This window comes from Oikopleura dioica, chromosome 2, assembly GCF_907165135.1.
Source record: "Oikopleura dioica chromosome 2, OKI2018_I68_1.0, whole genome shotgun sequence".
NCBI classification, from domain to species: domain Eukaryota; kingdom Metazoa; phylum Chordata; class Appendicularia; order Copelata; family Oikopleuridae; genus Oikopleura; species Oikopleura dioica.
In genome coordinates this window covers 14,068,589-14,095,434 of record NC_137292.1, presented here as the reverse complement: position 1 = coordinate 14,095,434, position 26,846 = coordinate 14,068,589, and the positions used below count along the sequence as shown (strand labels likewise).

The 26,846-nt window shown below is 42.3% G+C and overlaps 4 protein-coding genes and 2 long non-coding RNA genes across 6 annotated transcripts; 2 read left to right on the top strand and 4 right to left on the bottom strand.

Annotated features, from left to right (window-relative positions):
* The first annotated feature begins 20 nt into the window (after nucleotides 1-20).
* Nucleotides 21-19,192, top strand: LOC145697209 (uncharacterized). The gene is made up of 13 exons (XM_081774375.1): nucleotides 21-287; nucleotides 338-404; nucleotides 680-852; nucleotides 5,424-5,890; nucleotides 6,084-6,200; nucleotides 12,451-12,530; nucleotides 14,714-16,673; nucleotides 16,717-16,843; nucleotides 16,891-17,165; nucleotides 17,208-17,439; nucleotides 17,484-18,100; nucleotides 18,146-19,011; nucleotides 19,055-19,192. The coding sequence occupies exons 3-12, from the start codon at nucleotides 699-701 to the stop codon at nucleotides 18,251-18,253; spliced, it is 4,137 nt and encodes a 1,378-aa protein (XP_081630501.1). The 5' UTR covers nucleotides 21-287; nucleotides 338-404; nucleotides 680-698; the 3' UTR covers nucleotides 18,254-19,011; nucleotides 19,055-19,192.
* LOC145699988 (uncharacterized) lies at nucleotides 931-2,018 on the bottom strand. Its single transcript, XR_014134120.1, has 3 exons — nucleotides 1,651-2,018; nucleotides 1,120-1,182; nucleotides 931-1,071 (listed from the first exon to the last, which is right to left on the bottom strand). It is a non-coding gene; the product is annotated as an uncharacterized LOC145699988 (long non-coding RNA).
* Nucleotides 6,265-7,287, bottom strand: LOC145699250 (uncharacterized). Its single transcript, XR_014133991.1, has 3 exons — nucleotides 7,130-7,287; nucleotides 7,009-7,077; nucleotides 6,265-6,577 (listed from the first exon to the last, which is right to left on the bottom strand). It is a non-coding gene; the product is annotated as an uncharacterized LOC145699250 (long non-coding RNA).
* Nucleotides 8,161-12,369, bottom strand: LOC145700769 (cold shock domain-containing protein E1-like). Its single transcript, XM_081778096.1, has 16 exons — nucleotides 12,196-12,369; nucleotides 11,880-12,027; nucleotides 11,742-11,833; nucleotides 11,511-11,666; nucleotides 11,357-11,453; nucleotides 11,190-11,305; nucleotides 10,432-10,606; nucleotides 10,244-10,390; nucleotides 9,659-9,773; nucleotides 9,408-9,457; nucleotides 9,134-9,294; nucleotides 8,997-9,086; nucleotides 8,818-8,950; nucleotides 8,548-8,610; nucleotides 8,384-8,503; nucleotides 8,161-8,319 (listed from the first exon to the last, which is right to left on the bottom strand). The coding sequence occupies exons 1-16, from the start codon at nucleotides 12,264-12,266 to the stop codon at nucleotides 8,161-8,163; spliced, it is 1,893 nt and encodes a 630-aa protein (XP_081634222.1). The 5' UTR covers nucleotides 12,267-12,369.
* Nucleotides 19,193-21,768: 2,576 nt separating the features above from the next.
* LOC145698429 (uncharacterized) lies at nucleotides 21,769-23,272 on the top strand. Its single transcript, XM_081775633.1, has 4 exons — nucleotides 21,769-21,927; nucleotides 21,966-22,587; nucleotides 22,632-22,978; nucleotides 23,018-23,272. The coding sequence occupies exons 1-4, from the start codon at nucleotides 21,865-21,867 to the stop codon at nucleotides 23,270-23,272; spliced, it is 1,287 nt and encodes a 428-aa protein (XP_081631759.1). The 5' UTR covers nucleotides 21,769-21,864.
* A 216-nt stretch (nucleotides 23,273-23,488) lies between these two features.
* LOC145698428 (carnitine O-palmitoyltransferase 1, muscle isoform-like) lies at nucleotides 23,489-26,450 on the bottom strand. Its single transcript, XM_081775632.1, has 9 exons — nucleotides 26,307-26,450; nucleotides 26,106-26,258; nucleotides 25,646-26,063; nucleotides 24,428-25,171; nucleotides 24,187-24,383; nucleotides 24,053-24,137; nucleotides 23,806-24,004; nucleotides 23,662-23,763; nucleotides 23,489-23,615 (listed from the first exon to the last, which is right to left on the bottom strand). The coding sequence occupies exons 1-9, from the start codon at nucleotides 26,448-26,450 to the stop codon at nucleotides 23,489-23,491; spliced, it is 2,169 nt and encodes a 722-aa protein (XP_081631758.1).
* Between the last annotated feature and the right edge of the window lie 396 nt (nucleotides 26,451-26,846).

Here is a 26,846-nt window from a genome sequence, read left to right as displayed (position 1 = left end):
TTTAGATCTCTCCTCGCCCCTTCCGCTTCTGCCACTCCTGCCGTTCCTTATTTCAAATTCAACAAGCTAATAACTCTTTTTAGATTTTGACCTTTGACGAAAAATTGAAAACAGAATTCTATCGTAATTTTATTTTGACAACAATCGAAATCGGATTATGGGAGCCTTGGAAACAGCCATTCGGAAGCATTAATAATAATATTTTCTATATTTTTACGAAATTTTGAAATAGGAAGCATTTTGACTGCAATTTGAGTCGCTTTTTTCGTGTTTGAGAAGAACACGTGGTAAGAATTTAAACGTTATGAGAGACGTTTGATTTTGACGAATACTTGAGGTAAATTCCCACTTTTGTCGAAAGAAGTTTTATCGCCGCACGTTGGAAAACGCCTCGACGAGAAACGGTAAGAATGGCCGAGATAAGGAGCCTCCAGGAATTTGTGGAGGGAATGACGAGAGCCAGATCTTGTGGGAGAATAGATATTATTCGCGTTTTCTCGATATGATCATCTAAAAAAACTGGCTAGAAAAAATTTGTTTTTCAGCAAGATTTGAACTCACGACCTTCTCCACCACAACTTCGATTTTGTGAAAAAAGTCTAGAAAATATGAGTTCGAATTTTGCAATGATCGTTTTTTGTCAATAAATACCGATTAATTCAGATTATAATTTTTTCAGGATTCTGGTACAGTCAAAAATGCTGCCCTTTTGGGCCCTGTTACTTGGCACGGCCGCTGCTGCTGTGCCCAACCGTGAAGAAATCAACGAATCTTGCAATGTTCAAAATGCGCTTGGTTCTGTCGTGAGGACGGCTTACGCCCGTTTGTTGGCCGTTCACTGCGCTACTGGAGGTAAGAGCCTTATCTTGAGCCCCACCTTTTAACAAAAATCAACTTGTCAATTTTCTTGTAAACGAGTATTTTTATTTCGAACATTCTTTTCAATGGTATTAATTTTGCGAAGCGAGAAAGTGTTCCGAGAAGCACTCGTCGATCTTTGCCCAATTTCTGATTTTCTTCTTAATCCGGCTCAACGCTAGAAATGTGTTGACTTCGAAAAACTGGCCGATTCTGAAATTCACTAAAGCTAATCAGATCAGCGCCAAGAGCTGCTCAAACCCGAGCTTATCCTCCAATTCTTCGCGTAATGACAACATCGTTTCGTGAAGCATTCCATCCACTCTGAAAAGAGCATTTTTACTTCCCAACCAGGAGATTAGTTTCAAGCGGTTTTCCCTTCTTTTTTCTTTGATTATTGTAAAATCAAACAGTTATACGTAGAACAAGCCACCCTTGATGACAAGAATACATACCAGGAAAACCGCAAGGCCACGAAAAAATCTACCATTGGTAGTTTTGAAAACATCCAAATTTTTAGGGTTTCACTGATAATTCTAGATTGCAAAACTCGTATTAAGTCTGGGCTTGGAAACCTGTGTAGAAACCTGACTCAGGCCTGACTCAGGCGAAGCAGTATTTGAAATACTGTATTTCAGGAACATGAGTCAGGTTTCTACACAGGTTTCTGAACCCAGTAGTTGGATATTATGTAAGCCTTAATTTAAGCCCCGTTTTTAAACTCATCTTTATTCATAATTATGCAAAAACAACCCTAATTACCAGCAAACATTTTGGCACGTTTGGACTCACCTGTTTAGAGTTTTTCGCGAAATTGCTTCTTGAAAGGGATTTTAACGTGACCAAGAGAGCGCTAGAAATCAGCCCTGCTATTAACCCATTTAGCGGACATTTAGACTAGCCACATTTCTCAAGATATCCCTCTTCACGAATTTCTGAGTCAAAAACGAAAATTCAAAGCTTTTCAGTCCTCTCGGTTTTTTTAAGAATATCCTAAGACCGAGAGGGTGAGCTAAAAATGACGGGCGCAGATGTGGCTTTTGGTAAAAAAGGGTAGATGCAAATCCGAACAGCTTGTATACGCTTATGCAGATCGCGGCCAGTCCACCAGATCGCCAACAGGGATGAGATCTCGAAGGCAAGCTCATGCAATTGGGATTTGAAGGATTTACTATCGTGTTGCGAGAGATTTTTTAGAAATATAGATAAGATTTCTTCAAAATCTTATGTTCAGAAAAACATAAGAAAGTCTGGGCTCCTCAAACCGTGTTTTAAATCTGAGTCAGGGTCCTGAAAGAGGCTAGCTAAAAAGAACTTCAGAAATTTCTAATTAAAAGCCGCGTAGCGGCTTTTTTAAGAAAGAAGCCGCGAAGCGGCTTCGCATACTTATCTTCTGAATCAATTATCAAATTCTTGCGAAGCCGCTATGCGGCTTCGTTTTTGAAAAAGCCGCTAAGTGGCTTTTGATTGAAGTTCTTCCTGACTCTGACTCAGGTTTTCTACACAGGCTGCCGAACACAGTTTTCAGTAAAAATAATTACTGTTATTTAGAGTTCATTTGTAAAGAAGAAAACTGTAATCTCTCACAAAGTTAGTCTACCGTTCCTTTAGGAAGTGGCCTCTCAAGCGTGACATTTTCCTGAAGGAAGTTTAAACTTTAAAACGCGCCGATTCTCACGTTAGAATACAGTACCTTTTGCCAACTTCTGTCGGGCGGTTCTTCTGCTTCTTTGATCTGCGCCGATCTTGTATGCACTGGACTTGCGCTCATTTCCGACAATTTGGAGAGATTTCGAGAGTCAAGCATAAGCGAGAGAGCACTAGAATTTCGGCTCAGTTTTGAGATGACTTTTTAGAAATTTTCGATTACCGAATCACATCTCGCAAATCTCGGTTTACTGGAGCTCGGAAGGGAGTTAAATGAGTCTTCGCTTTTTTTACCAGATGAAAAACAAGAAATTCTAGCGCTCCGGGGGACATTTGTCAGCTTGAGTTAAAATTCTAGCCCGGTAAGTGGTTTCATAAGAGCTGTGGTAACACGTTATTAATGTTTCTAATCCGGAACTGCGGAAGTTTCTCGGGAACGCTTTGACGGGATCGCGGGCGGCTGGGTAATCATTACCTCCTCCTTATCGAAATTGCCAGGAAACGCTGATCGCACAGATGCATTGCTAAAAAGTTTCATTGCAATGCTGTTCTTTTTCGACTTTGAAAAAAAGCTTGGGATCGAAAGGTCACGAGTTCGAATCCCGTCGAAAATTTTTTTTTCTCGAAAATTGGGTACTTAAAATTCTGAGTATTTTTAAAAATATCTCGCAAGCGTAATCGAGTTTATTCCAAAAATACGTCTTCGTCGGAAAAGTACACGGGAAAATGCAGCGCTAACCACTAAACACTGATCTGTGTTTTGCCGTTAATCGCGTCGCTAAATTCCCCTGTATCGAGATTTTCTACAAGATCAATTTAAAATTTCAAACTACGAACTTGATGATTGGAGTAGCTGCTGAAGAGTGGTTGCTTGAGCACTCGGGGATGAGACGAAGGATATCATCTAGGAGAACTTGATCGCGTGTTTCTAGCACTTGAGAGCGCTGATCAGAGACTTCCCCAATTTTACCACAGAATACGTAATTATTAAGGGCCCCCTTAAGGAAGCCCAGAGAGATTTTTAACGAGCGAAAAAGTCTGGTAATCGAACTATCGAGAGCCTCTTTTCCGATGAGCAAGATTGATAAAGAGAATCGAACCCTCCTCCTCCTCGTTTGATCCCCCTTCATCAAAATCCTAAACAGCAGCGTTTTGAGGAAAAAGACGAAACGTGCTGTTCCATACTGTTCTCCTCGAAGCAGGGCTGCTTGTTGATGTATCTTCGACCGCCTGAATAATATTTGAATATTCATTGCTTCTAATTTTTGTTCTGCTTGTTTTTCGGGTATGCGTCACCTCCAGTACTCGATGGTGGAAGTGATAAGCCATGGACCACTTGTCAGTTTGGTCCGGTTGCTGCTCCAGAAAAAACTCGCTGAGTGTGCGGGAAAAGACGTTTTCCAGGATCTCTTCGGGGTCTTTCGAACCGAAGTGGCCTCAGAAGATCCCTCGCACCTAGAGCTGTGCTCGGAAACCTGTGTAGAAAACCTGAGTCAGGGTCCTGAAAGAACATCAATAAAAGCCGCAAAGCGGCTTCAAGAAAATAACCCTCTAGGCGGCTTTTTATAAAAGCTCTTTGAGAACCCTGACTCAGGTTTCTACACAGGTTGCCAAGTCCATTCTTTGAAGGTTCAAAAAAAGACCTTTCCTTCTCGACGAATTTCCATGATGCAACTAAAAGTAATCCCTCACCTGATTAAATTCATGTAAAACGCGACTCTCAAAATCGAAACACCACTTGTCTAGAGCTTTTTCGGAAATAAAATTTTGAGTGCGATCAAAATTTCCGGAACCAATTTTTCGTTTTTCTATTTACCTCTCACAGGTGAGCAGGAAGTGCACAGTGCCCGATGGAGCAGCTCTGAATAGATTTTTAAGCATTTCAAGGGCGAATTTTACGTTTTTGCGTCTTTTAATTAGTTTTACCTTGAAGATCAGGGAAATTTATGAGTTGAAGGAGGCCCAGACTTTGCTAAAGAAAAAGGGAAAGTAATTCAACTTGGATTGATTTTTAAACTCACGTTTTTCTCCGCGACAAGGATCGCAATAGAATCCAGGAGCGCCAAAATCATTCGGATATCTGAATTTGATAGGCAGCGTCCAACACATGTTTTCACCTTGCAATGTTTCAGCTTTTTGCATCAGCTGGTAGTGCAGTTGAGCCAGCAACCGTTGTAGCCCGCTGAACATGATTTTGGAACTGGCTTGTTAAGCTACTTGCTAGTAGAAACCTGAGATGGAGAAAATTGTTTATTTCGGAGTCGCGGGCTTCAAGGAGGAATTTTTTGATTTTATTGATTGTGTGTCTTTTTCGCGGGGTTCCGCGACCTGCGTCGAAAAGCTGAGTCAGGGGCCTGAAAATCTTCTCAGGACCCTGACTCAGGTCTTCTACACAGGTTGCTGAGCTCAGCTATTCGGCAAAGATCTCAGGAGCTCTGCTAAAACTGCTGAAGTGCTTTCATCGTCATTTTCTATCTTTCCACGGCCAAATTATATGATAAAGTCAAGTTTATTCTAGCGTAGACATTTGGAAAAACAAAAGTGGTTATGAAAAAAAGTGGCCCGCGAGTTCCTTCGTTGTTTTGACATTATAAACCGCGGTCGATTTTGTCTTCCGTTCAGGCCGAAGAGACGCAGTTTTTCTCTTTATCGTGCTGAAAACACAGTGGATTGTGTTGAAACGCGAACTTTCTCAAAGAGGCAAATCTCTTTTTTTACCGGAGTAGACGATTTTTCATTTTGAACTTTGAAAAATTCCTGAAGAACTGGAAAATTTGAAACATGAACGGTTTTGTTTTCGAAGGGAAGGAAATTACTCTCTTTTTTCATTTCAACCGACATATTCAAATTCAACAAGTCATTAATAATTATTGAATCATATTCATAATCGGCTATCTTCATATTCATATTCAATTTAGTGAACGAGCAAAAAACCAGTCATCTTTACGATTTATTCGAACCTTTGGACGCCATCAGCTCATTCTGCTCCGATGCTGTCGACGGATCATCCGCACATTCAGCCCTTTACGACATCCAAAAAGGTCTTCATCGTCCAAGTCATTCTTCTTCGGATCTTTCCCTCTTCGACGGATCAGATGAAATCAAACGCGAACGATTCCAAATCGGCCGCAAAATTCTCGACTCTTTCGAAAACATCGTTTGCGAAGACAGCGACAAGGTGCAAAACGCGGTCGAACGAATCTTCACCAGAGCACGTGATGGAAGCGAAGATGCCCAGCGACTGTTCGGCTTTGCCAAGACTGAAAGCCTTGAAGATCATTGCGACAATGTCGAAAAAATGATGATGCCCAACTCCGTCATTTTTACGAGAAAGAATGAGAATCAACCGGAATCGGCGAAATTGCCCGACTTGGATATGGACAACGTAAGAACGAAAACAATACTAATCTTGGCTCGGCAATCTGTGTAGAGACCTGAGTCAGGGTCCTGTCACAGGCCTTCTGAATGAGCAGCGGCCTTTTCAGGACCCTGATTAAGGTTTTTACAAGGGTTTCCGAAAAGAATTGACCTTTTCTTATTACAAAAGTTGTTCTATGAAAATGACGTGATTTGTTTAGCTACTGGAAATAATCGCTGATGCACGAGAAAAGAGCGAGATTTTCATCTTTATCGACTCTCCAGTGCTGAAAGACAAATCAACCGCCGTCGGGGTCGCTTCACTAGCGCAAACAAAGGTACAACAGATCAACTTTTTCAAGGAAAACAAAAAATAATCTTTTTCCAAGCGAATTCATTTTTATAGGATTTATTACTACAGGAATTTGTACAGAGTGAAGGTTCTTGAGTTCGCTGTTTAGGGATAATGAGCATTGAAATTAACAATCAGTCACAGTCAGTGATTCTTTTTCGTTTCTTTTTGAGTTCGATTTTCAAACTGCGCTTCCCAAGTCGATGGAAAATCTGACTCTTCGGGGTTGACAGCCAGAGCTCTTTCGCGAAGACGGATTTTTCGACCGATCGAGCATTGCCGAGGTCAATTTCGCGGCGGTCTGGATCTTTTTGGTGATTTCGTCGACCTCGTCAAAGACTCCTTCCTCTTTATCTTCTTCTTCTAAATATTTTATTAAAACAAATCGGCTTCTAAAATGTCTGTATTCGACATAACTGCCAGATACAGTAGTGGTCTGACAGTTGAGGACAGCCATGAGCTTGACAGACTGTATCAAGATCACAGGGAGATTATCTGCTTTCATTTTTGAGATCATTCAAACAAAAATTCGAAGTTTTCGACTCGCACAGCTATTTTCTAGCTTTTTCGTCTGATAAAATTAAATCGGTCAACTTAGGGTTAGGGTTAGGGTTTAGGCTCGGCAACCCATAAAGAAAACCTGAGTCAGGGTTAGGGTTACGGTTAAAAAGGACTTAGATGAAAAGCCGCGGAGCGGCTTTTTGGAAAAAGAAGCCGCTTTGCGGTTTCACCAAAAAAAACCGCTCAATCCTTTTTAAAATTCAAGCCCAGGTTAGGGTTAGGGTTTTTCTTACCTAATGCTCTGAGCGCCTTGATAAAGTCATCTGAGGGTGAACTGGCTGAGGATCCAAGTCGCGTAGGAACTATTTAAAAAATGTTCTTACAACCGATGAAAATATTTCAATTTGGTTTTACCTGATGCAGATCTGATAATCGGCTTGTGTGTTGTCATTGTCTGTGGCATTTAAAAATACTGTAGTTTTTCTCTTTGAATTTTTGATTGAGTTGTTTCGCGAATTTTAGCTTTGAAAGCGTCTGTATCGTAAGAATTCGCTATGAAGATGGTTTTTGGTTGCAGAATTATTCTTTGTGAAACGCGCTGCCCCACTCGGCGTTAAAAATAGGACTAGGGGCGCTAAAGAGGGGCGCGCTCGGGAACTTCCAAAGGCCAAAGAACTTGTCCTGCCCCGAGGCGTGCATATGGGCGATAGCTTCACTTTGATGGACGTGTTCTGATACAGTATCGGTGAAATAATTTCCCTTCTCTAAATAGGGAAACAAACAAGGAGATTATGTAATTTTGATTAATATTTGCACTAGAATTGGATTTAGTGAACTTTTACTGCATCCATCTAAGTATGTACAGTATTTATGACGAATAGAATGACCATTTCTTTCTCACGGTTGCAACTTCGTGGCAATTACAGTAATAAAAATCCATTTCCGCCTACTCAACTCAAGCTGCTTTCGATTTTCCAGTAATGCTGTGATATTAGCTCAGTAGTTTGTAAAAAGCGCGTGATTGCGGGGCGGCACGAGTTCAGCAGATTTTCAATAACACTATTCAAGCACCTCTTCAAGTATGCTCAATTGAAATGTTTTAAACAAATACTGTAGTTGTTACAGTATTGCTCGGTGAGCAAGAAGTAAACTTGGAGTCTTATTTTATTTTTTGGAATGGTTAATAAGTTTTTGAAGTTGAAGATAAATGGGCAGCTTCAGAAAAAAACGTAAATGAGGTAGTGTTTGATAAATGGAAGTGCTTCTAGTTTTGTTCCTTCTCCGGATGCAGAGTTGGTTTATTCGACCGCAATGTTTGGCGCGTGCTCGACATCGCCTTGAGAAAGTCGCTTGTTCGAGACTTTGGTGACTTTTTCGATGATTCCCAAAGTTTGAACTTGAGTGGAGCAAATGTGAACCCTGCCCTTGAGCTGAAGCTTTCTGGGTCAGTTTGGGGTCTGTGTTTTGGAATCATTTCCTTTGGTGGCGTTCCATCGTCCCGAGCGATCGTTCCACTCGATGGTGCTCTGCACCCAATCATCCTTCTTGAGCGTGTCGAAGCCGTCTGCCTCGCTCGAGTGGAAGAAAATGTCCCCATCGACGCCCTGAAAGTTCTGATAACGAATACCATAATTTCATGTTTGCACAGGTTCTGCGGCTCAGACTCACTTCTATTCTGATGAAGCCAAAGTTTTCTTTGACGAGTCTGATCCAGCCGATCTGCGGCTCAGCTGGCTGCACGTTTACGGCATAGCACCCTTCTTCCATTTTTCTTGTCATAAATCGGACCTGAATTGAGACCAGTGGATTAATCAATGAGGCGCAGTTCTCACCTTTGTTCCAACATCCAGACGGACGTGGGTCAATTCATCTGCAGAAACTGTCACGAAAGTCTCACACTACAGTTTTTTATCTGGATTAATGAAAGCTAGCACTAGAATTTCCGCTAAAAAGGGGTTATCTTTCTAGCTTCCCTAATCCTTTGGCTAACCCTAGACTTAGGGGCATAGGATGGGGTAGTCTAGCTATATTAGCCAATAAGAAGGCCGTATCTCTTGTTTGGGCCAATCAAAGACCGCCATCACTCTAAAAAACCGTTCCTCGGGACCTTCTCCGCAGCTCATATCCTTTTCCATTTGAATCTTTCCGTCGACCTCGCCGTCCGGCATTTCGAACATGACTCCGTTGTACAACATGTCCGAGAGTGAATCGTCCGAGTGCTGCGAGGAGATCGATCTGTAATCCTCAATTAAAACCGTCTGTCGAATAATCGGGGCCTAACCTTGAATCTGAACAGGATTTCCTCTCTTTGCGTTTGCGCCCTTCGGATTCAGGCGAGAGCTGCAGCTTGGATTGCGCGATGATCCGGATTCTGAATCGAGCTGTAGCTGCAAACAAAATGACATGCCAAAGTCTAACCTAGTCGCGTGGCACCGGCCGCGGTAATTTGCCCGTGCAAGTGGATCCCGAAGGGTCAGGAACTCCACCTGGTCGCCGACTTTGATTTTCTTCGTCGATGCGGGCTGAGAGTCGAGCACTTCCGATGAGTGGAAGAAGATGCGCGAGTCGCCCTTTTGAGCCTAAAAAAGGGGAGTCACTAAGAGAAAATTTAACCTATTCGTGCGCTTTGTCCCGATTGGGTTTCGCACTTTGCGCAAAGGTTAAATAATCAAAAAGAAGGTGAAGAAGTTACCTTTTCCCGTTTGATAAATCCAAAGCCCTCCTTGACAGCAGCAACAGCTCCTGAATCAGAAAAAGTTGAACTCTATTCAAGATCTCACTTTCAATATTTAACCCACTTGACGTTGAATCAGATGAAAGCGATCTTTCAAAAGCTACTCATAACTTGTCCTCCAGCAAGTGAACTTTGGGCGAGCTATTTGCAGAGGACAGTCTTTATGGGAAGCGGGAAGAGTAGTAACCATTGTCCCTTTTGCGATTCACCTTTTTCTCGTCGATTCCGGCCTTCCATTTTGTCTAGCACAAGGCGGATGTTGATCGCTCGCTCGCTCTTCGTTCGCCGATCTGTCGCAATGTTGAATATGATCCGGTCGTGTTTCTAGATTGATACAATCAGTTTTACGTATTTTACGATGATTGAAGACTCTCATTTCTCAGTCGCTTATGAAATTCGAGGGTAAAATCGGGGGTGGTGTCTGGAACCGACAAAAAATTTCGACAAATTTTGCGTAGGCGGCGACTCGGCTGCTGATTGGCCAGTTTGCCGAATCGAGGCTTCTGATTGGTTGAGAATTTCCAAGCAAAATTTGTCGAAATTTTTTTGTCGGTTCCAGACACCTCCCCTAAAATCGAGGATACCGTTTGTAGCCGTTTGGTCTCTCGAATGGTTACAGTAAATCCATTTATGAATACAGTAAGCATTTGAAACAGCGCTATCTGCGGACGGATGTCTGTCAGAACGCGGCGTTATCAGGCGACTCGACTCTTCCTCTTTTGCGTTTTTAAAATTCGATAACCAAAAATTGAAAAAGAAGACCTTTGATAATTATTCCTGAAGGACGAACTTACAAGGAGGGTGAATGAGCTCTGTCGATCGCGCTCAAAGTAGTGGAGCTCGTTTTTGCGACCGCCATATTTGTGATTTCGGAAAGAAACGATTCCCGGCTCGTATTTGATCTTGTAGTTCTTCTTGCCCTTGTCGTTGCTCAAATCCTTCTGAAATCGTTTCAACCTCTTCATGGTCAATTAAATTTTACCTTCAAGCAAGGCTTGGTGATTACTCCTTCGAATTCCATCGGGAAACCGTAGACATCTAGTTCAACATCGTCGAAAATGATCGGGAAGGATTTTGGAAGAATGGCAATTTTCAGCGCGACTTCTTTTTTGTCATGATTGCCGAGGGAGAAATCGACTTTATCCCCAACTTCAACCCTAAATTTTTTGAATGAAAATCGTTCAATCTGGGGTCGGCAACCGGACACCAAATAGCCGTGTCCTGTCCTGTCCTGTCCGGCAGGACATTTGAGAGGGCGATGTCCTGTCCTGTCCGGTTATGTCCGGTCGTGTCCGGTGATTCTTTTTTTACAAAAATTTTAATCAAAATACGTGGTTTTTAAGAAGAGTACTAGATATATGTATTAAAAGTAAATTAATAGAGATCAATAAGTACAGAAAACCGACAAAATTCGAATATAATATATTTTTCGTGAAGTTACGAAGAACAAATTTTGTTTCGATACACATTGTAGTGGAAAAAATAGGTTATTTAGAGGGTGAATTGTGGACCGGACACGGAACAGGACACCAAAAACCGGTGTCCTGTCCTGTCCTGTCCGGTAACAGGACATAAAACCGGACATGACAGGACACAGATGTCCTGTTGTCCTGTCCGGTTGCCGACCCCAGGTTCAATGATTTGGTTGATAAAGTTTTAAACGAAAGGTATTGTTAGTTTTTAGAACACGTTATATTCCTCGTCCGTTTCCGATCTATAATTTCCCAGCTCCGAGCATACCTATTATCCGCCTCGTCCTTGAGATCAAGAACTTGGGAGAAGTGAAAGAAGGTCTCGCTTTCGACATCGAGACGTTTGATGAACCCGTAACCGCTTTTTACGGAACAGACTTCGCCCTGAATCGGAAGTGGAAAACTGCGCGCGAAGGAAATTTCAAATTAGTGTACCTGGAAACGCTTTGCCTTGGCGGGGCAGATGATTTTCGCCGCATTCTTTTCTTTCTCGCGGTAGAAATCTACCCAGTCGTGCAGGCCAAGAGTTTTCCTGAAAATAATGTTTACCGCTTGTTAAATTAAGCTCCTTGGCGGAAATAAAACTTACTCTGAATCTGGAACATCAATAACATCACCGCCATTAAATCGGACAAAAACGCAAGTATTGTTGTGCTTCCACTCGATCACACCGGCCTTGTCCTCTTCCGGAAGATGAATGATTTTCCCATTTTGCTTTTTAGGATCGTATTCGGCATCGCAAAATCTGCTTTATGGGTGGATAAAAGCATTCAATAGCCCTTTTTAAAGACTGGCTTTTTCCTTTTTGCCGCCACCGTGCCTAGAAGGTCTTGCTTCAATGTTGATCGCTTCGATTCCCATTTGATTGCAGGCCAAGTCGCATTCAACGTGCTCCCGCTTTTTCAAGGCGATCTTTGAAAAAATAACAATTAGTGATCTCGAAAGATTTTTTGCTTACTTCTTTTTCCGCGAGCTGGAAGGGAACTTCCAGTCCAGTCAGCGCTCCTTCTTTCAGTCGGATGAGGCCGGAGTTGTCGTTCTCGGTGTGGACTACTACGCCGGATTGGCGGCCGGGGACGAAGTGGGGTGAGGTCAGATTGGGGACACTAGGATATTTTTGAGGATTTGATGCTCTAGAATGACCAGGACATTTTTTAATTCGATGATGTTTTGGAAATTATTGATGTTTTCAACAACCGGTTTCTATTCTAGAGCTCTTTGAAGAGCGACTTTTAAACAGTCTTGTTTGTTTATCAAAAATATGGGGGACTTACAAAACAGAAATGTTACCAATCTGGTTCATCATCATCATCCACGGGCTGAGAGCGGGGTCCGTGATGTCCATGGGTTCAAAATTTTTAGAGTCCGTAATTTTGAAAGACTTCTCGATTTTTTCCTTTATCGAGTCAGCTTAAAATCGAAGACGGGATCGCCTTGTCGCCGTCTTGTTCGCTTGGAAACTGATTAGCTCAACTGCAGTTGCTGACAACAAACTCAATTGGTCTAGAAACTAAATGCTCCCTTTTTAGAATCTGCAAATCAACATTTTGCTCATCAATCCAGAACGAATTCCGCGAGATATTCAGGCGATTTGGAGAAGTGTTGCGAGGTAAGAGTGATCTTTTATTACAGTCAATAATTTCGTGAGGAAATGTACTCGGCAATGTTCTTATTAGCAAAAGGTTCTGCTCCGCGGTCAAAGAATATTTTCATTTAGAACCGGGTTGGTCAAATAATTGGTGTTCTATTCTGACCGAGCCGGAAATACTCAATACACAATTTAGCATCGCACTCGCCACATCCGTCGGTCCTTTTTACCAATTTCAATTTACTCTTTTTTTCTTCCGTTGTTGATTTGTCTAACACTCCCGCGAGTTTATACTGTATCAACTGATGTATCGGTGGTATGTTTTCGAGTTCAGCTGGAATTTTCCGCGGGAAAATACGGAATCAGGGCTGGATATTTTGAAATCAGCAAAAATTTCAAATCGATTTTTTTGTGAAATCTCATTTTCATTTCAAAATTTTGCACCATTTCAACAAATCTCAAATTTCAATATTATTGCAACACCCTCGTCATAATTTTCTCCATTCTTGAGATTGCTGAGATCTCAAGATCTCAAATCTCAAAATTTTGCAAACCGCGCAAGGGCCGCTGACAAACGTCGCGGGCTTAGAGCAAGACTTGTGATTGGTTCAGATGCGTCTGAAATGCTTGAGATCTCAGCATTTCCAATTTCATTTCATTGCAACGCGCGTGTCCAACTCACGCAGTTTTCTGAGATAATTGAGATCTCAACATTTCAAATATCATTTTTTTGCAAAATTGAAAATTGAGATCTCAGACAGAAAATTTTCTGAGATTGCATTTTTGAAATAGATGAGATGATGATTCATGTTTTTTTCGGGGTTTGAAATTTTTGTTGATTTCAAAATATCCAGCCCTGTACGGAATAGTAGCTCAGAAATAAATGCTATTCAATTATTGTGAAAAGAGCCAATTCAAAACGATTCAAAGCTCCCTCTCTCGTTCGCATAATTGTGCCTTGAGGGCGTGCCCAGACGAAGGGCAGACTCTTTTATGAAAGATTCGAGTCGGGTCAAGTCAAGTTTCAGGTCAAAATATTTTTGGAATCAAGGAAGAGAACTGCATTGAAATTCGATTCCTTGTAAAATTGCTCGGCTAGGGTTGAAGCCGAAAGTTTCTCTTGCTTCTTCGGAATTTTCGTACTCGTCGACTTTTTCGAAGATTCATCACAAGAGCAATTTTTTCGCTAATCAGAAACATTTAACCTTGACCTAATACTGCAATCATGTCGCGGTCAACAAGCCCTCGGAGCGTTATCACCTTTTAAGCAGAATTAAGCGAGCCGATAACATTCGTAATACCTGCATAATATCTGATGCAATCGTCGGGAGAACACATTCAACGGTACTTTTGGCAGTCGCCAAGTTTGCCTGAAGATTAACGCTGTCAATTTTTGATGATTTTTGGCTTTTGAACTGACCCAGTAGCTGTCGTAGCGGCTCCCTGTACTTCGCATGTCGCAATCGCCATCGGCAAGCAATACAGTAGTTGGAATATCGTTACATAATTTTTGAATCGTTTTTGCGAGTTTTATGGAGTTGATCGTGCTTTTCATGTATTTTTCAAAGTTGCGATTCATCATTTTTGCGTTTAATTTTTCGAAAATCGATGGTCGTATAATTTCATTTTCGCAAATCGCTCTTTTGAGGTAAATTATTTTAAATTTTCTATGAGAAATTCATCAAGGATAGTCATCTTGACCCCTCCCAAAAAGTATCTGCGTCGGTACTTCATCAAAGTGAACATCAAAATCTTTGACTGGGTCCAAACCCTCAATCATTGTTTCTCCACTATGCTTTGATGGGTCTAAAACACAGAATTTCATTCCATGGTATCGGTGATAATTCTAAAAAGAAATTCATGTCTAAACAAGGTCTTTTCGGTTCACCTCATTTTTGACCTGAAGATCGGTAAAAACAGCTTTCACTTTTGAGAGTCTTCTTCCGACGATGTAAATAAACGAGTTTGGCATCTTTTTGATGCACATTTCCGCAAATGCATGTGCATTTTTCCCAGTCCCCATGATAACTAAACGCGTAATTTACCTTTCCTACGAGTATTTACCGATAATAGACGATTCTTTCTTCATTCTGGTTGATTCTCAGAGTGTAAATATATATCCTCATGCCAACGAGGGGCCTTTATCCCTTCTTGGCCTCTTTCCAGAGACAATTTTTCACCTTTCTTTACATTTTATTATTCAGATCGACGTACGGTACTGTCTACCAAACTCCTGCTTCTCTTCTGCACAAACTCTCTCCTCTCATTTGCGATGGAACTCGCAGCGAAAAGGCGCTCATTTTCTCCGACGATGTTACCGCCGATACTCCAATTTCCATCCCTGTCGACAAGTCTATCAGACAGCTCCATGTCGAAGTCTCTGGCACTCACATCGAAACCGTCATCGTCGATGCTCCTGATGGCGCTTCCTTTGAGCCAGTTCTTTCTAGAAAAATTGACTTTTCGAACTTGAAATATTTCCGATTTGAAAACGTCACCGATGGAAACTGGTCGCTTCGAGTTCTCGGCGAAGCTGATCACTTTAAACTCACTGTCTCTGCTTTTGCGAAGGTCAACTTTGAGTACTCCGTAACTTCTCAAAAAGACATCATGTCGCATACGATTCACAAAGACGGCGGACACGAATTTACTATCGGTTCGCGACGAGTTAGCAACAGCGACGGCGCCAACTTCATTTCAAACAACGCCGCTGGAAATGGAGAGCCAGTTGGAGAAATGAAACTTGCTGTTTCTCTTCCTCAAGCGCATTTCCATCGGATTCGAAGAACAACAAAGCCAATTTTTACCTCCGTTTCCCGAACTAACGAAGTGATTGCCGGCCGAACAAATGTCTTTTTCTTCAGAATTGAAAACGAAGGCGAAGCTCTTCAGTTCTCCGCTTCTTCTACCAACCCGCAGTGGCAGATCTCAATCTCTCCCGAAATTGCTGATAATCTTTCTTCCGTAACTGATCTGGAAGTTTCAATTACAGTTCCTCGCCATACCAAGCCTGGAGCTAGTGGTCAGATGACCCTTGCCGCGTCCAATGGAGAGATGATCGTCGGTTCAACTTCTTTCTTTTCCGAAGTCACCGACCAGCTCCCGCCCCGTATCGCTTCCAAAACCGTCACAACAAAGATTGAGAACCGCTTTGCGAAGACTGTCTTCAAAGCAGTCGCGGTCAATTCCCAGCCTTCCATGGCTGATGCTCCTTTCCGTACCATCATCCCCGCCAAGTCCTTCCTTACTTCCTTCTCCATCATCACCGCTGAGGGGCGCGTTTATAGATCGAAAATCGTCGAAGCATTCGAACAACCACAGGTTCAACTGAAAAGCGCTCTTGGAGTTGAATCAGCTGTTCCACTCCACCACAATCAGAAAATGCAAGAAGCTCTTGTCGTTGAATCAACTCAAAATGGCGAGTCGCGAGTCGTTCAAATCAAACAGGCTGGACAACATTTGATGGTTCGGGCATCTGTCGAGCCTTTCTCCAACTTGACTTACGTGATGGAATATGTTGAAGTCCTTGAGCGCACAAGAGGAAGCTACAGATTCGGAGTTCATTTCGACCCTGAATTTCCTTCTGAAAACCTCCAGGTGCGAATCATGGTGGAGGACGAGAACAGAATCAAGTTCCTCCAGCCAATGCCTCGTCAATCAAGCTCCGTTCGATCAGAAACCAACAAGCAGTTCTTTGATGACTACCACCGAGCCATTGTCGACTTTTCCCCCTCTATCGATTACAAAAGCTCTCGATACTGGTTCGGAATCGAATTCGACGTCGAGCAAACTGGATGCAGCTTGTTCACGGACTCTCAGTACTTTGTCCAGCGATGCCGCCCAGTTGATCTTTTCCCAGCTCGATTGAGAAGTTCATTTGGAATCAACGCTATCTTTTTGATTGATTCTTCCGGGTCGATGATGGGCGAAAGAATTGAGCAAACACGAGAAGCTTTTAAATTCATGATCGAAGCACTCAAGCCTGGAGACACTTTCAATATCGTCAGCTTTGAGTCGGTCAACAAGGTCTTTTCGGATAACCGAATGGTGCCAGTAAATGACAGAAGCACATTCGCAGCGCTGAAATTTATGGATCAAATGAAAGCAGGAGGTGGAACTGATGTCTACGCTGCTCTTGTCAAGGCTACTCTTCTTCTTTCACAGGTGGTTATTTTTACGTAAAACTCGCGCAAACAATTATTTTCAGAACAAGCGAGATTCAAACCAAGAAAATATCATTTACCTCCTGACCGATGGTGCTCCAACTTCAGGAGTCACAGATTTGACCTCGATTCTTGACATGGTTGATTTCATCGCCCATAAGAGCGAAATCGGTGAGCAATTCATTTTTCTTTTCTGAAAAAGTAATTATATCGTTTAGTTTTGAACACAATCGCATTTGGAGAAGAAGCGAACGACACGAAAATGAAAGACTTCCTGACCTCTCTTAGCGCTCGTTCGCAGGGAATGGTCCTCCGAGTTCCCTCTCGCGCAGATGCTCAGTACATGATGCAGGACTTCTTCCTTGAATCTTTGGTCCAAGCTCAGAAACGACACGGCATCAAATCTACTGACGTACGAGTCATCAACGAATACGGAAGATCAGGAGCGACAGAGCTTTCAATCGACGATTCAAATATTTCTCCATCGAGAGAGGTAAGAATCAAAAATCTCTTTCAAATTTAAACACTTTTTAAGATCATTATTGGTGGAGTTATCGCATCAAGCTCCTTCGAATCCGAGCTCCAAACTCAAATGACCACAGAAGAAGGCCTCCTCGACTTCGATACCACCACTTTCACCCAAGTCAACGGCAAAGAGTACTTCAATGCTGTTAAGATGCACAATCTTCTGATCGCCCGTGAAAATGCATTTGACGATTACGAGCACACACAACTGACCGAAATCGCCGGCAAATTTTCTGTTGCCTGTAAGATAGACTATTTGTCTCAGATAACTAATTCATTATTTTAGCAAATCTTTTGACTCCCGTCACATCGCTCCAGATCAGCAAACCCGGCCGAGATCGACGATCGTCAGACTCTGGAATCAAAGAGCTAAAATTCAAGTTCCGACAGCTTCGTCGACCAACCAAGAATCACGTGATTGTTCCAACTGCTTCGCTCCAAGAAGAGAAATCGCTTGTTACGTTGTCCGATAACATGGTGGTGGTCAAGGGACAAAAGACTGATTTCTGCTTCGGACTTGAAAACGAGAAAGAGTTGGCGCTTCTCCGAGAGAAAGGACTGGCCCTCAAAGTTTCTGTCGAAGAAAAACTTCAGTCAGCAAAGATTATGATCGGAAATCAGACAATCTTTGAAGTTGATCGAAATGGCCCCGTTGGTTTCAATTTCGCTCCTGGAGATGAGTTCCAAATCGGAAACGGCCGGGGTTACGTTATGAAAGACCGAGTGGTTGTGCTTCTTGATGATGGGGTCAAATTTGAGCTGGTTTGGGGTCAAGAATTGACGATCAACCTGATCAACTCGAGCAATAACATGACTGGCATCATGAAAAGCTTGTTGAAAGTCGGTGAATCTGGAGAAGTTATTGGACAGATTTCTACAAACGAGCTTCCTATCAAACTCAATGTAAGATAAATATACATAATTTTCGATATCCAAACAATTATTAAGGGATTTTACACTGTTGGAAGCAACATCGAAGTATCTGGCAAAAATTGCCTGTACATTTCCGAGCTTGGAGAATTCCTCATCGATGCCGAGCAGTCAGAAGAATTCTAACTCCCTCAATTTTCCTAATTACTAATTTCCTTTCGTGACTCGTTTTTCACATAATTCCCGATATGCGATGCGATCACCCTAACACCCCAAATGCAGTCCCCCTTGAAAACATTCAACAATTTTAAATTTTAAATTTGTAAAGCTGTAAATTGGAATATTTGTAACATTATTCCTCTACTAACGAACGAAACCTACACTTGCCATTTTGTATATAAAAACGCTGCTTCAAACAAACAACCGCCAATTTTTCGACGACCGTCGCGTCCGCTGGTTAACTCAACAAAATTTTGAGATCTCCTGGACAAGATGAAGAAGCCCGCTTTTCCAAGATCCTACTAAAGGGAGGCCTTTTTGCGCGGTTGGGCGACCTTTTCCCCCTCGCACCACAACGCCACCAGTCGGTGTCGAGCGAAAAAAGCAACAACCAGCCCATTTAATTATTTTTCACGTCTCTACTATTTTAAACACAAACAACAAAAGTTGAATTCCACGATAGCCGAAAAACATATTTATATATATTTTTTATCACCCGGAGATATCGCGAAGACAAAACTATGAACAAGAGCGTTTAGAGGATACCTCACAAATGTTCTTTCAACCAGATAAATTTAAACAACCAATTATTCAAAAAGATACTTGTTAAAACTTTCTCCCGCTGAAATCAACGAAGATGATTCTTTTCTTTTTCCTTTTTTCTCTGTCTCAATTTGCGATGGCCACCGTTTCCAGATGGGACATCTCAGATTGCCCTTTCCAACGTAAGCTGAATTCGCTTTTTTTTGGTTTATCACGAATTTCTAGCGATAATAGCAGAAACCACGCGATCCAAGCAAGTCGTTTCTCGATCCTGGCCATCAGGATTCGGGACTGTTTGGGCCTGCGACTATTCAATCATAAGTCCTGATAATACGAAGAAGATTCTCATCGAGTTTCAGGAAATTCTGCTTATTGGAAAACAAAATCCAGAGGGTAAATTACCTTTCAAAAGGAATTTGTTCAAAGCGAAAATTTTCAGAGGGCGAGGGTGATCCAGAGTGCACCTATCATCGTCTCAACATCATCGACGAAAAAACCAAGCGGGACACTGGTTACTACTGCGGAACAGATACACCTCCATCATTTTTATCCGACAGCAACAAGATCATCGTCCGTTTCAATTCCACCGACACTCCAGTTGGCTTCTACTCGAAGGGTTATGCTTTCACCTTCAAAGCAGTCGCAGACACGTACACTCTCAAGCCGAAAATCGACCCAACTCAGCTTCAGCAGCAAAATATGGCAATGCTCTATCCTGAGATATTTGGATACGGTTCTCAACAAAGATTTCCGATTCAAAACATTCAGGCTCAACCAGCTCAAGTTATCCCTCAATACGGTCAAATAGCTCAACCTGGTCTTATTGCTCAACAACCTCAATTTGGAATGGGTAGAAATCCTGACGTGGAGTACCTCGATCCTCCACCCCAGTACGACAATCCCTTCGCCATCAATGATTATGAATACGACTATGGCCAGCGAGAATATGGAGGATATGTTGTTTCTAGCCGTGGTGTTGTGCCTAAGCAGCAAGAAGTTCAACGAAAACGACGGCCAAAGAGAATTCAATCGGTTCTTATTCAAATTTTTATTTCAAGATTCCAAGCTGAAGAACCGAAGTTAACGTTATTTTTAGAGACCTCTAGGAACACCCGAACCACCCGCAGGAATGGGTTCCTTCCTTTTTGGCGGTTCCGAAAACGTTCTCGACGCCGAGCCAGAGCAAAAAGCCTGGCTGCCCTTTGGCGGTCGGGAGGAGCCTGAATGGACCGGTGATGATGACAAATCGACTGACTTGGGTTTCAAAGAGATGTGGTCGGCGAATGCGGTTAGGAGACCAAGTTTTATGACTCTTGGCATTTCCGATGGAGAGCAGCCCTACGTTGACCCTAAAGGTTTAGAATCAACCGAGCGCTTATTGATTTTTATGATTCCTCATAAAAGTTATAACATTATATCAATATTATTCTATTTTCAGTTGAGCAAATCTTTCGAGCCGAGCTTGGCGAGGTCAACGATGCCTCCAACACTGTAGCGGTCAAAAAATTCCTTGGCGAAGATCTCTTTGATGCATATTCCGGCCTTGTCGATCTCCTCGGCGTTGCTGCTGCAGATCCGATGAAGATTGTCCTCATTATTGGCCTGATCGCTGGAGTTATTATTCTTATCTGCTGCGGCTGCACCGTCCATTGTTGTCTTCGATGCCGCTCAAGAAAGATCGACAACGAAGCAGCCTTAGCACTGGAGAATCTCAAACGATCGAAACAACAGGCAGCGCAGCTCAGAGCTCAAAAGTCTCAAAACTTCGAAACGCTAACTCACATCTCTTGCCAAAGCCGCTGTAACTCGATGAAAACCTACGAGTTGCCTGACTACGATGATGATCCACCATCATACTGTCCCGATCCAAATCAACGAACTGTCCCGATCCGAGCTTCTGGAGAAGCCCGTGAAATTTTAGCGAAGACTATTTCTTCGGAATCAAGGAAGAGTCACTTACCTGTTTTCAAAAATGAAGCTTCGCCAGTTTTGACAAAGACGAAATTTATTTCGACCGAGTCAAACAAACGTCCTGCTCCACCAGTGCCACTAGGTAACCATTGTTAAAAACTATATATTTTCTGGAGCTTCAGTAGATTTTTTGAGGAATTAATCAATGCGGTTTGACCTTTTGTCATGTAACTTCTATTATTTTGACTAACCGCGATCCTGTTTAGAACCAGCACAGGTGGATACGTCAGTCAAGCCCGAGGACACGACCACGATCGGTGCAGACCACACAATCTCCGTCGTCACTCTGTCCGAAATCAACTCCGAAAGTTTGAAAAGCTCGAGTCCAGAAAACTCGGAAGCGGATGACACGGTGAAATCCATGAGTGAAGCAACAATAACCAACGTTTCAAAATTGCGAGAAAAGATCGTCTCGGCCGGCGCGAGCATGTCGACCATTGTCACGCAGAAGTCGCTGAAGATTGTGGACGAAATTGAAAAATTAGAAAAGCAACGAAAAGTGGACAAGAAAGATCAGTCCGTCGTCAACAGAATAGATCAGCTTCAGAAAGAGCTGTTGACATTCATGGAGTAATTTACTGTACAAAAGTATCTACAATAGTCGAAATTCAAAAAAGCCTGTACAAAGTTCCAACCCGTTTTTGAGATCTCTTGAATTTTCCGTCATTATCTTTGGTTTTTTCCTTTCAAATAATACTTGTAAAAATAATTCAAAAAAATTAACATCAATTAATTTATAATTTATAGAACAATAGAATAGACAAAATTCAAGAGAATTCTCGAATACTTAACTGCATGAATAAATACAATTCATCAATCACATTTAATTGTAACTTTTATGTTATTGAAAAGGCTCAGAGTACGACCGTGTTTTGTGAGGGCAAGTTATGACTCAGAAAGCAGATTTACCATTTAGCTCATCGTTCCTAATCCGTGTTTTCCAAGAGTACACAGACGCGGTAGAGATGAGTATCCTCGGGAATTGGACTGCAGTAATCTTATGTCTAATCGAGACATTTTTTCTCAACGGATTGTATCATGGCTGGGGCATATTTACGAATATTATGCGCAAAGAAAATTTATTTGTTGATTATTGCAATGCTAACGATTGCTCGAAAAGAGACGAGGTAATGGAAAATGTCAAGATTGTCGTTAAAAGATATAGTTATTCAACGAGTTGTATACAATCACAACGATCGCAGTCAGTAGCTCCAGCCTTCTTTCTGGGGCAATGATCACTAAATGGGGCCACTTCTCGTGTTCCCTTATTTCTTTGTTTCTCACCACAATTGGCTTTCTCTTCCTTGCACTGATCAATATCAACCAAACCTTTCTCTTCCCTGGATACCTTCTCATCAGCACTGCTGGTTTTCTTAGCCACTTGATGAACGTTCAAATTCCACGAGCGATTCCGAAATGGACAGTAATTCTGATGACGACATTTGCTGGACTATATTCTGCATCTTCAAGTTCCTTTCTTGCCATTCAATACTTTCATGATCTTGGCTACTCCCTAAATACAATTTTCTCATTTCTCGGAGCGCTGACGATTCTACTCAAAGTTCCAAGAATCATTTTTCTGACCCCACATCATCTGCCACAAAAAGTAGAGTCTGAGTACTCACTGTATAAACGCAGAGCCCTCTGTAACCAACAAGAAGTTAGAGGAGACGATCAAATTGAACGAACTACTGATGCTTCTTTGAAAGCGATTCTTCGCGAACCAATGATTTATTTCATCTGCATCGGATATTCAGCCTTCAGTCTGAGGAGCCTCACGTTCGCCGGTAAGCTATTCCTTCAAATTCATAAGAATTACACAAATTTGAAGCTTGGATGGGCTCGAGCTGGCCCACCTGGATCGGAGGCGAGCATTTCCAAATCGCGCTCAATAATTTCAAAGAATATGCAAATCTAATCATGCTTGGACTCTCTTTTATTCCCGGTTTTACGATCACTTTTCTCGACCGAAAATTGTCTGTTGGTGAAAATGAATTCGGAAAAGCGATCGGAATTGGTATTTTCTACGGCTTCTGCGGGGCGCTTTTTGTAGCGTCTGGAATTTTAGGCAGCTTTCAAGGAGAAATCTTCGGGTACTTCTCGGTTATCACGGCTTTATTAGGGCGAGCATTTGGATCTCTTTGGCCGCCACTTCTACTCCTTGTTTATGAACCAAAAGTAGACCCCCCTTTTGTCCTCAATTTTAATTTCTTTTAGTATTTTTCACTTGCCTTTGGAACGATGCTGATATCCTCCGTATTTGCCAAAGCTGCTAACTTACTACTGTATAAACTGGTTCTTGCGACTGACAGTTTTCACAAACCATCGATGATTGTTGGACTTTTATCAGTTTGGGTCTTTATCTTTGCTAAAATATCATTCGGAAAAGCGGTACAAATCCAAAAAGCACCAGTTCGAAGAACTGAATCTGCCGAAACTGATTCTGACACTGAAAGTCTCTTATCTGCTTAAAATATAATATATCAACATTCCAAGAAAGAATAAGTCTTCATAAGGTAGTATTTTGTTTCTACAAAATACTGACAGCATATTTTTAATGAAGAAATAGACATTTATATTTTCAAGGAAAAGTAATGAATCAGAACGGACGTGAACACTGAAGACGATTAACTTTAATAATGTTAATTGAAGATAGTAATTGAAGATATTGGTAAAAGGAGAATGTTTTCAGTCGAAGAGAGCGCTAATCTCAAGGAGGGATTCTGCGAGTGTTTCGCAGAATTGTTGCGAATCGAGATTTTGTTGTTTCGATGAAGAAACAGAGAAGACCAGTCGATCGTCGCCGATTATGTAACTAGAATTTCCGGTAAAGACTCCTGTCTAATAAAACTGCTTCTTACCCGATTCCGAAGCCATTGGTCCAGCCAAAACCGGTAAAGACCGTTTCCAAATGAGGATACTTTTTCGGGTTGTAAAGTTCTCCAAGAGCAACTGGAGCGCAGCTTCAATTTTGTTCAACAAAGATATTTCAAGAAGCATTTTACCTGGTAGAAAGCTCCCAGCCGCTGACATTTTCCCATTTCGCGTTTCTGTATTTGTTCAAAAACTCATGTTCCATGTTCAACCCACGAGAGGCAACGCAAAGGGCAAATAAGTGACGATCAACAGCTTCTCCGACCATTGCGTGCTTTGTCAATTCTCCGTGAGTCGTAACTGCCGCTTTCAAGGCGTTTCGTCGCTTTTCTGAAGAATTTTCTTACTTAAAAGAACCAAACAAATTAATCGACTTACGATTGTCTGATTTTTTGTTGAGCATTTCTTTCACAAAAGTAGCTGAGGCAGTAGTACAACTTCTGATTGTTTCCGTCCGACCATCCTAGAAAGCAATTTTTGAAGAAAAATTCATGGCTGAGTAAACTTTCTACCTTGAAAATGCGAGCAAGGGCAGCCTCGTACGTCATGGAGAATTTGTTTCTAATCTTGAAATTGGTGAGTTGGTAGGCCAATTGGCAAATTGCATCGGGCGAGAGGCGCCACTTCTTGATCTCGATCTTGCCGAATTTGGTAAAGGTGAGTTGCGATAACGAAAGATTGTTGATTTCTTTCTCGACGGTTGGCAGTTCTATTATTTCAGGTTTATCTATCGACTCCTTGAAGAAAATTTACCTTTTGATATTTGCGCGAGAGGTTCTTCAAGCGAGTTCCATTTGAGAATTTCCAATTCTGGGGTGATTTCTTTCTCTTTGCTGAGAATCATTCCTGTATCAGGCGCGTATTCGATCAGCAAGTGTTCCAAAACCTGGACTTCTTCCGTAATGTGAAGAATGACAGCTCCATCGGCCCATGTGTGCTCGACATTTTGTCCGATATGGCCATTCGAAGCGGCAATGATGGAAAAACACTTGTCAAACCAGATATTTTGTCCAGATCCGTGGAGGCATCTCCTGGCAAACTCGACCATTGAAGCGGGCTTGGAAACATTTGCCGGCGAATCGTCAAGCCAAACATGAAACAAAGCCGATTCAATTTTCTGCAAGGAATATTCATTCTGCGCATCGGAATTGATCGCTTCTCTGATCGATGCCCACTTGTCACGAGAAAGCGCAGTTCCAGCGGCGAGATATTCGATTTTTTCCGCTTCCGTCGGTTCTGATTTCCGGATCGCGTCGAAGGTCGATTCTAGCTGCTTCGGGGTGAGAAGGTGTTCACCGTTTTTATCCACCACTTCGATGCTGTAAACGGCGTTTTTGGAAAATGCGACGATGTGACTGCTCTGTTCGTGGAGCACTAGGGCGTCTTTGTCTTTTCCAGGGGTGCGATTGGTGCCGAAAGCGCGTTTGTACTGCATCGGGCAGAGAGGGACGAGCTTTTGAAGCTTGATTGGTGGCACTTTTCCGTCGATGACAGCGTCTTTTCTCCACTTTAACAGGGACCAGACATCTGGGGTCGGCAACTCGACAACTCAAAAACTCGACAGTCGAGTTGTCGAGTCGAGTCGAGTTGAGTTTTTGATAACTCGACTCGACTCGACAGTCAATTTGAGTGTCGAGTTATGTCGAGTTGTCGAGTTGTGTCGAGTTTTTGTCGAGTTTTGTCGAGTTTTCATAACTTAGGCTGAAATCTTTCGCGATGAATTAGTGACATTGACGGTCAAAAATGCCGAAGTCATCGTCTCTTTCAAAAATTTTCCGAGGTAGACCACCTTTGAAAGCCGGTCGAGGCAAAATTTTGGATCATGTATATCATGATCATGAATATCATTACATTTTCAAAACTCGACACAACTCGACTCGACTCGACACTCGCTGAAGAAAAATGAACTCGACTCGACTCGACTCGACACGAGATTTGAGTGTCGAGTTGCCGACCCCAGCCAGACATAACCAGCAATGCGGGAGGTGCTTCGGAAGGAAGGAATTCGTTCTTGCCCGAGCCCAAAGTAGTTCGAGTTGATCATCAATGAATCTCGTGAGGAAAGGTAAACGTATTCTTCCCACCAGTCAGTTACGTAATTCGTCGACAGCCAGGATTTCTTGGTGAGGGCAGAGTTCAGCGCTGGACCGACCCCGGTTAAAAAATCGTCAGAGAGTCGCTTCAATTCGGCGAATTCTTTGTCCGTGATGAGCGGCTTCATCGATTGAAGATATCTTCGGACGGTGTTTTCCAACTCGGGGACATGCAGATGCGGGCAGAATTGATAGAAATAGCTAAAGCCTCGTTTTCCAGCAGTGAGCAGTCTCAGCGAGACCGCCCAGACTCGCGTGAACAGAGTCGTATTTCCGCGACCTTCGAAAATCCAGCCCTAAGCTCTTTCATAAGAGGACAACTTTAAACTTGATCTAACCTTGTAGGTCAAAGTCCATCGGAGCAAAAGATTGTAACAGAGCGAGTACGAAAGCCAGAGCAGCAAAACGGAAATGGAGAACTCGATTGATTCACCAAATGATTCAGGAGAAATATATTCGGAAATGTAAAACAACACATTTTTCTCAACCAACTAAAATTTCAAATTTTGAAGACAAAGAAGAGTAATTCCGCTTCGTACCTCGAATGAAGCGGGCTTCTTGTCGAACACCTTGATGATGTAAGCAGTGATGGTGGACAAAATGACGAGAACAGAAGGAGTTCTGGAGATTGAAACGCGCAGCGCTTCCAAATCCAGAACGGGATTCTTCGTCCCAACGTCCATTTTTCGATTCTCTGAAAAACGCAAATCTGAATGATCTGGGTCCAAAAAGTCAAAAACAGGAAACAAAGAATAGAATAGGAGCAGCTCAGAATGATTGGGCAAGAGAAAATAATAGAGTTGGGTGGTCGCCAAAAATCGTCATAAAAATAAACTTGCGTGCAAGCATGATCCTAGACACGAAGAGTAAACAGCTGACTCACAAGGCAAAATGAAAGAGATTGACCCTGACCACAACTGGTCATTCCTGATTCTCTCATACTTGGGCTCAAAAGCCTGTATAGAAACCTGAGGGCCCCGGAAGACCTTCAATAAAACTCTAATTTGCGGCTTTTTTTAATCTCAACTCAGCTTTTTATTGAAACTCTATCAGAACCCTGACTCAGGTATCCACACAAG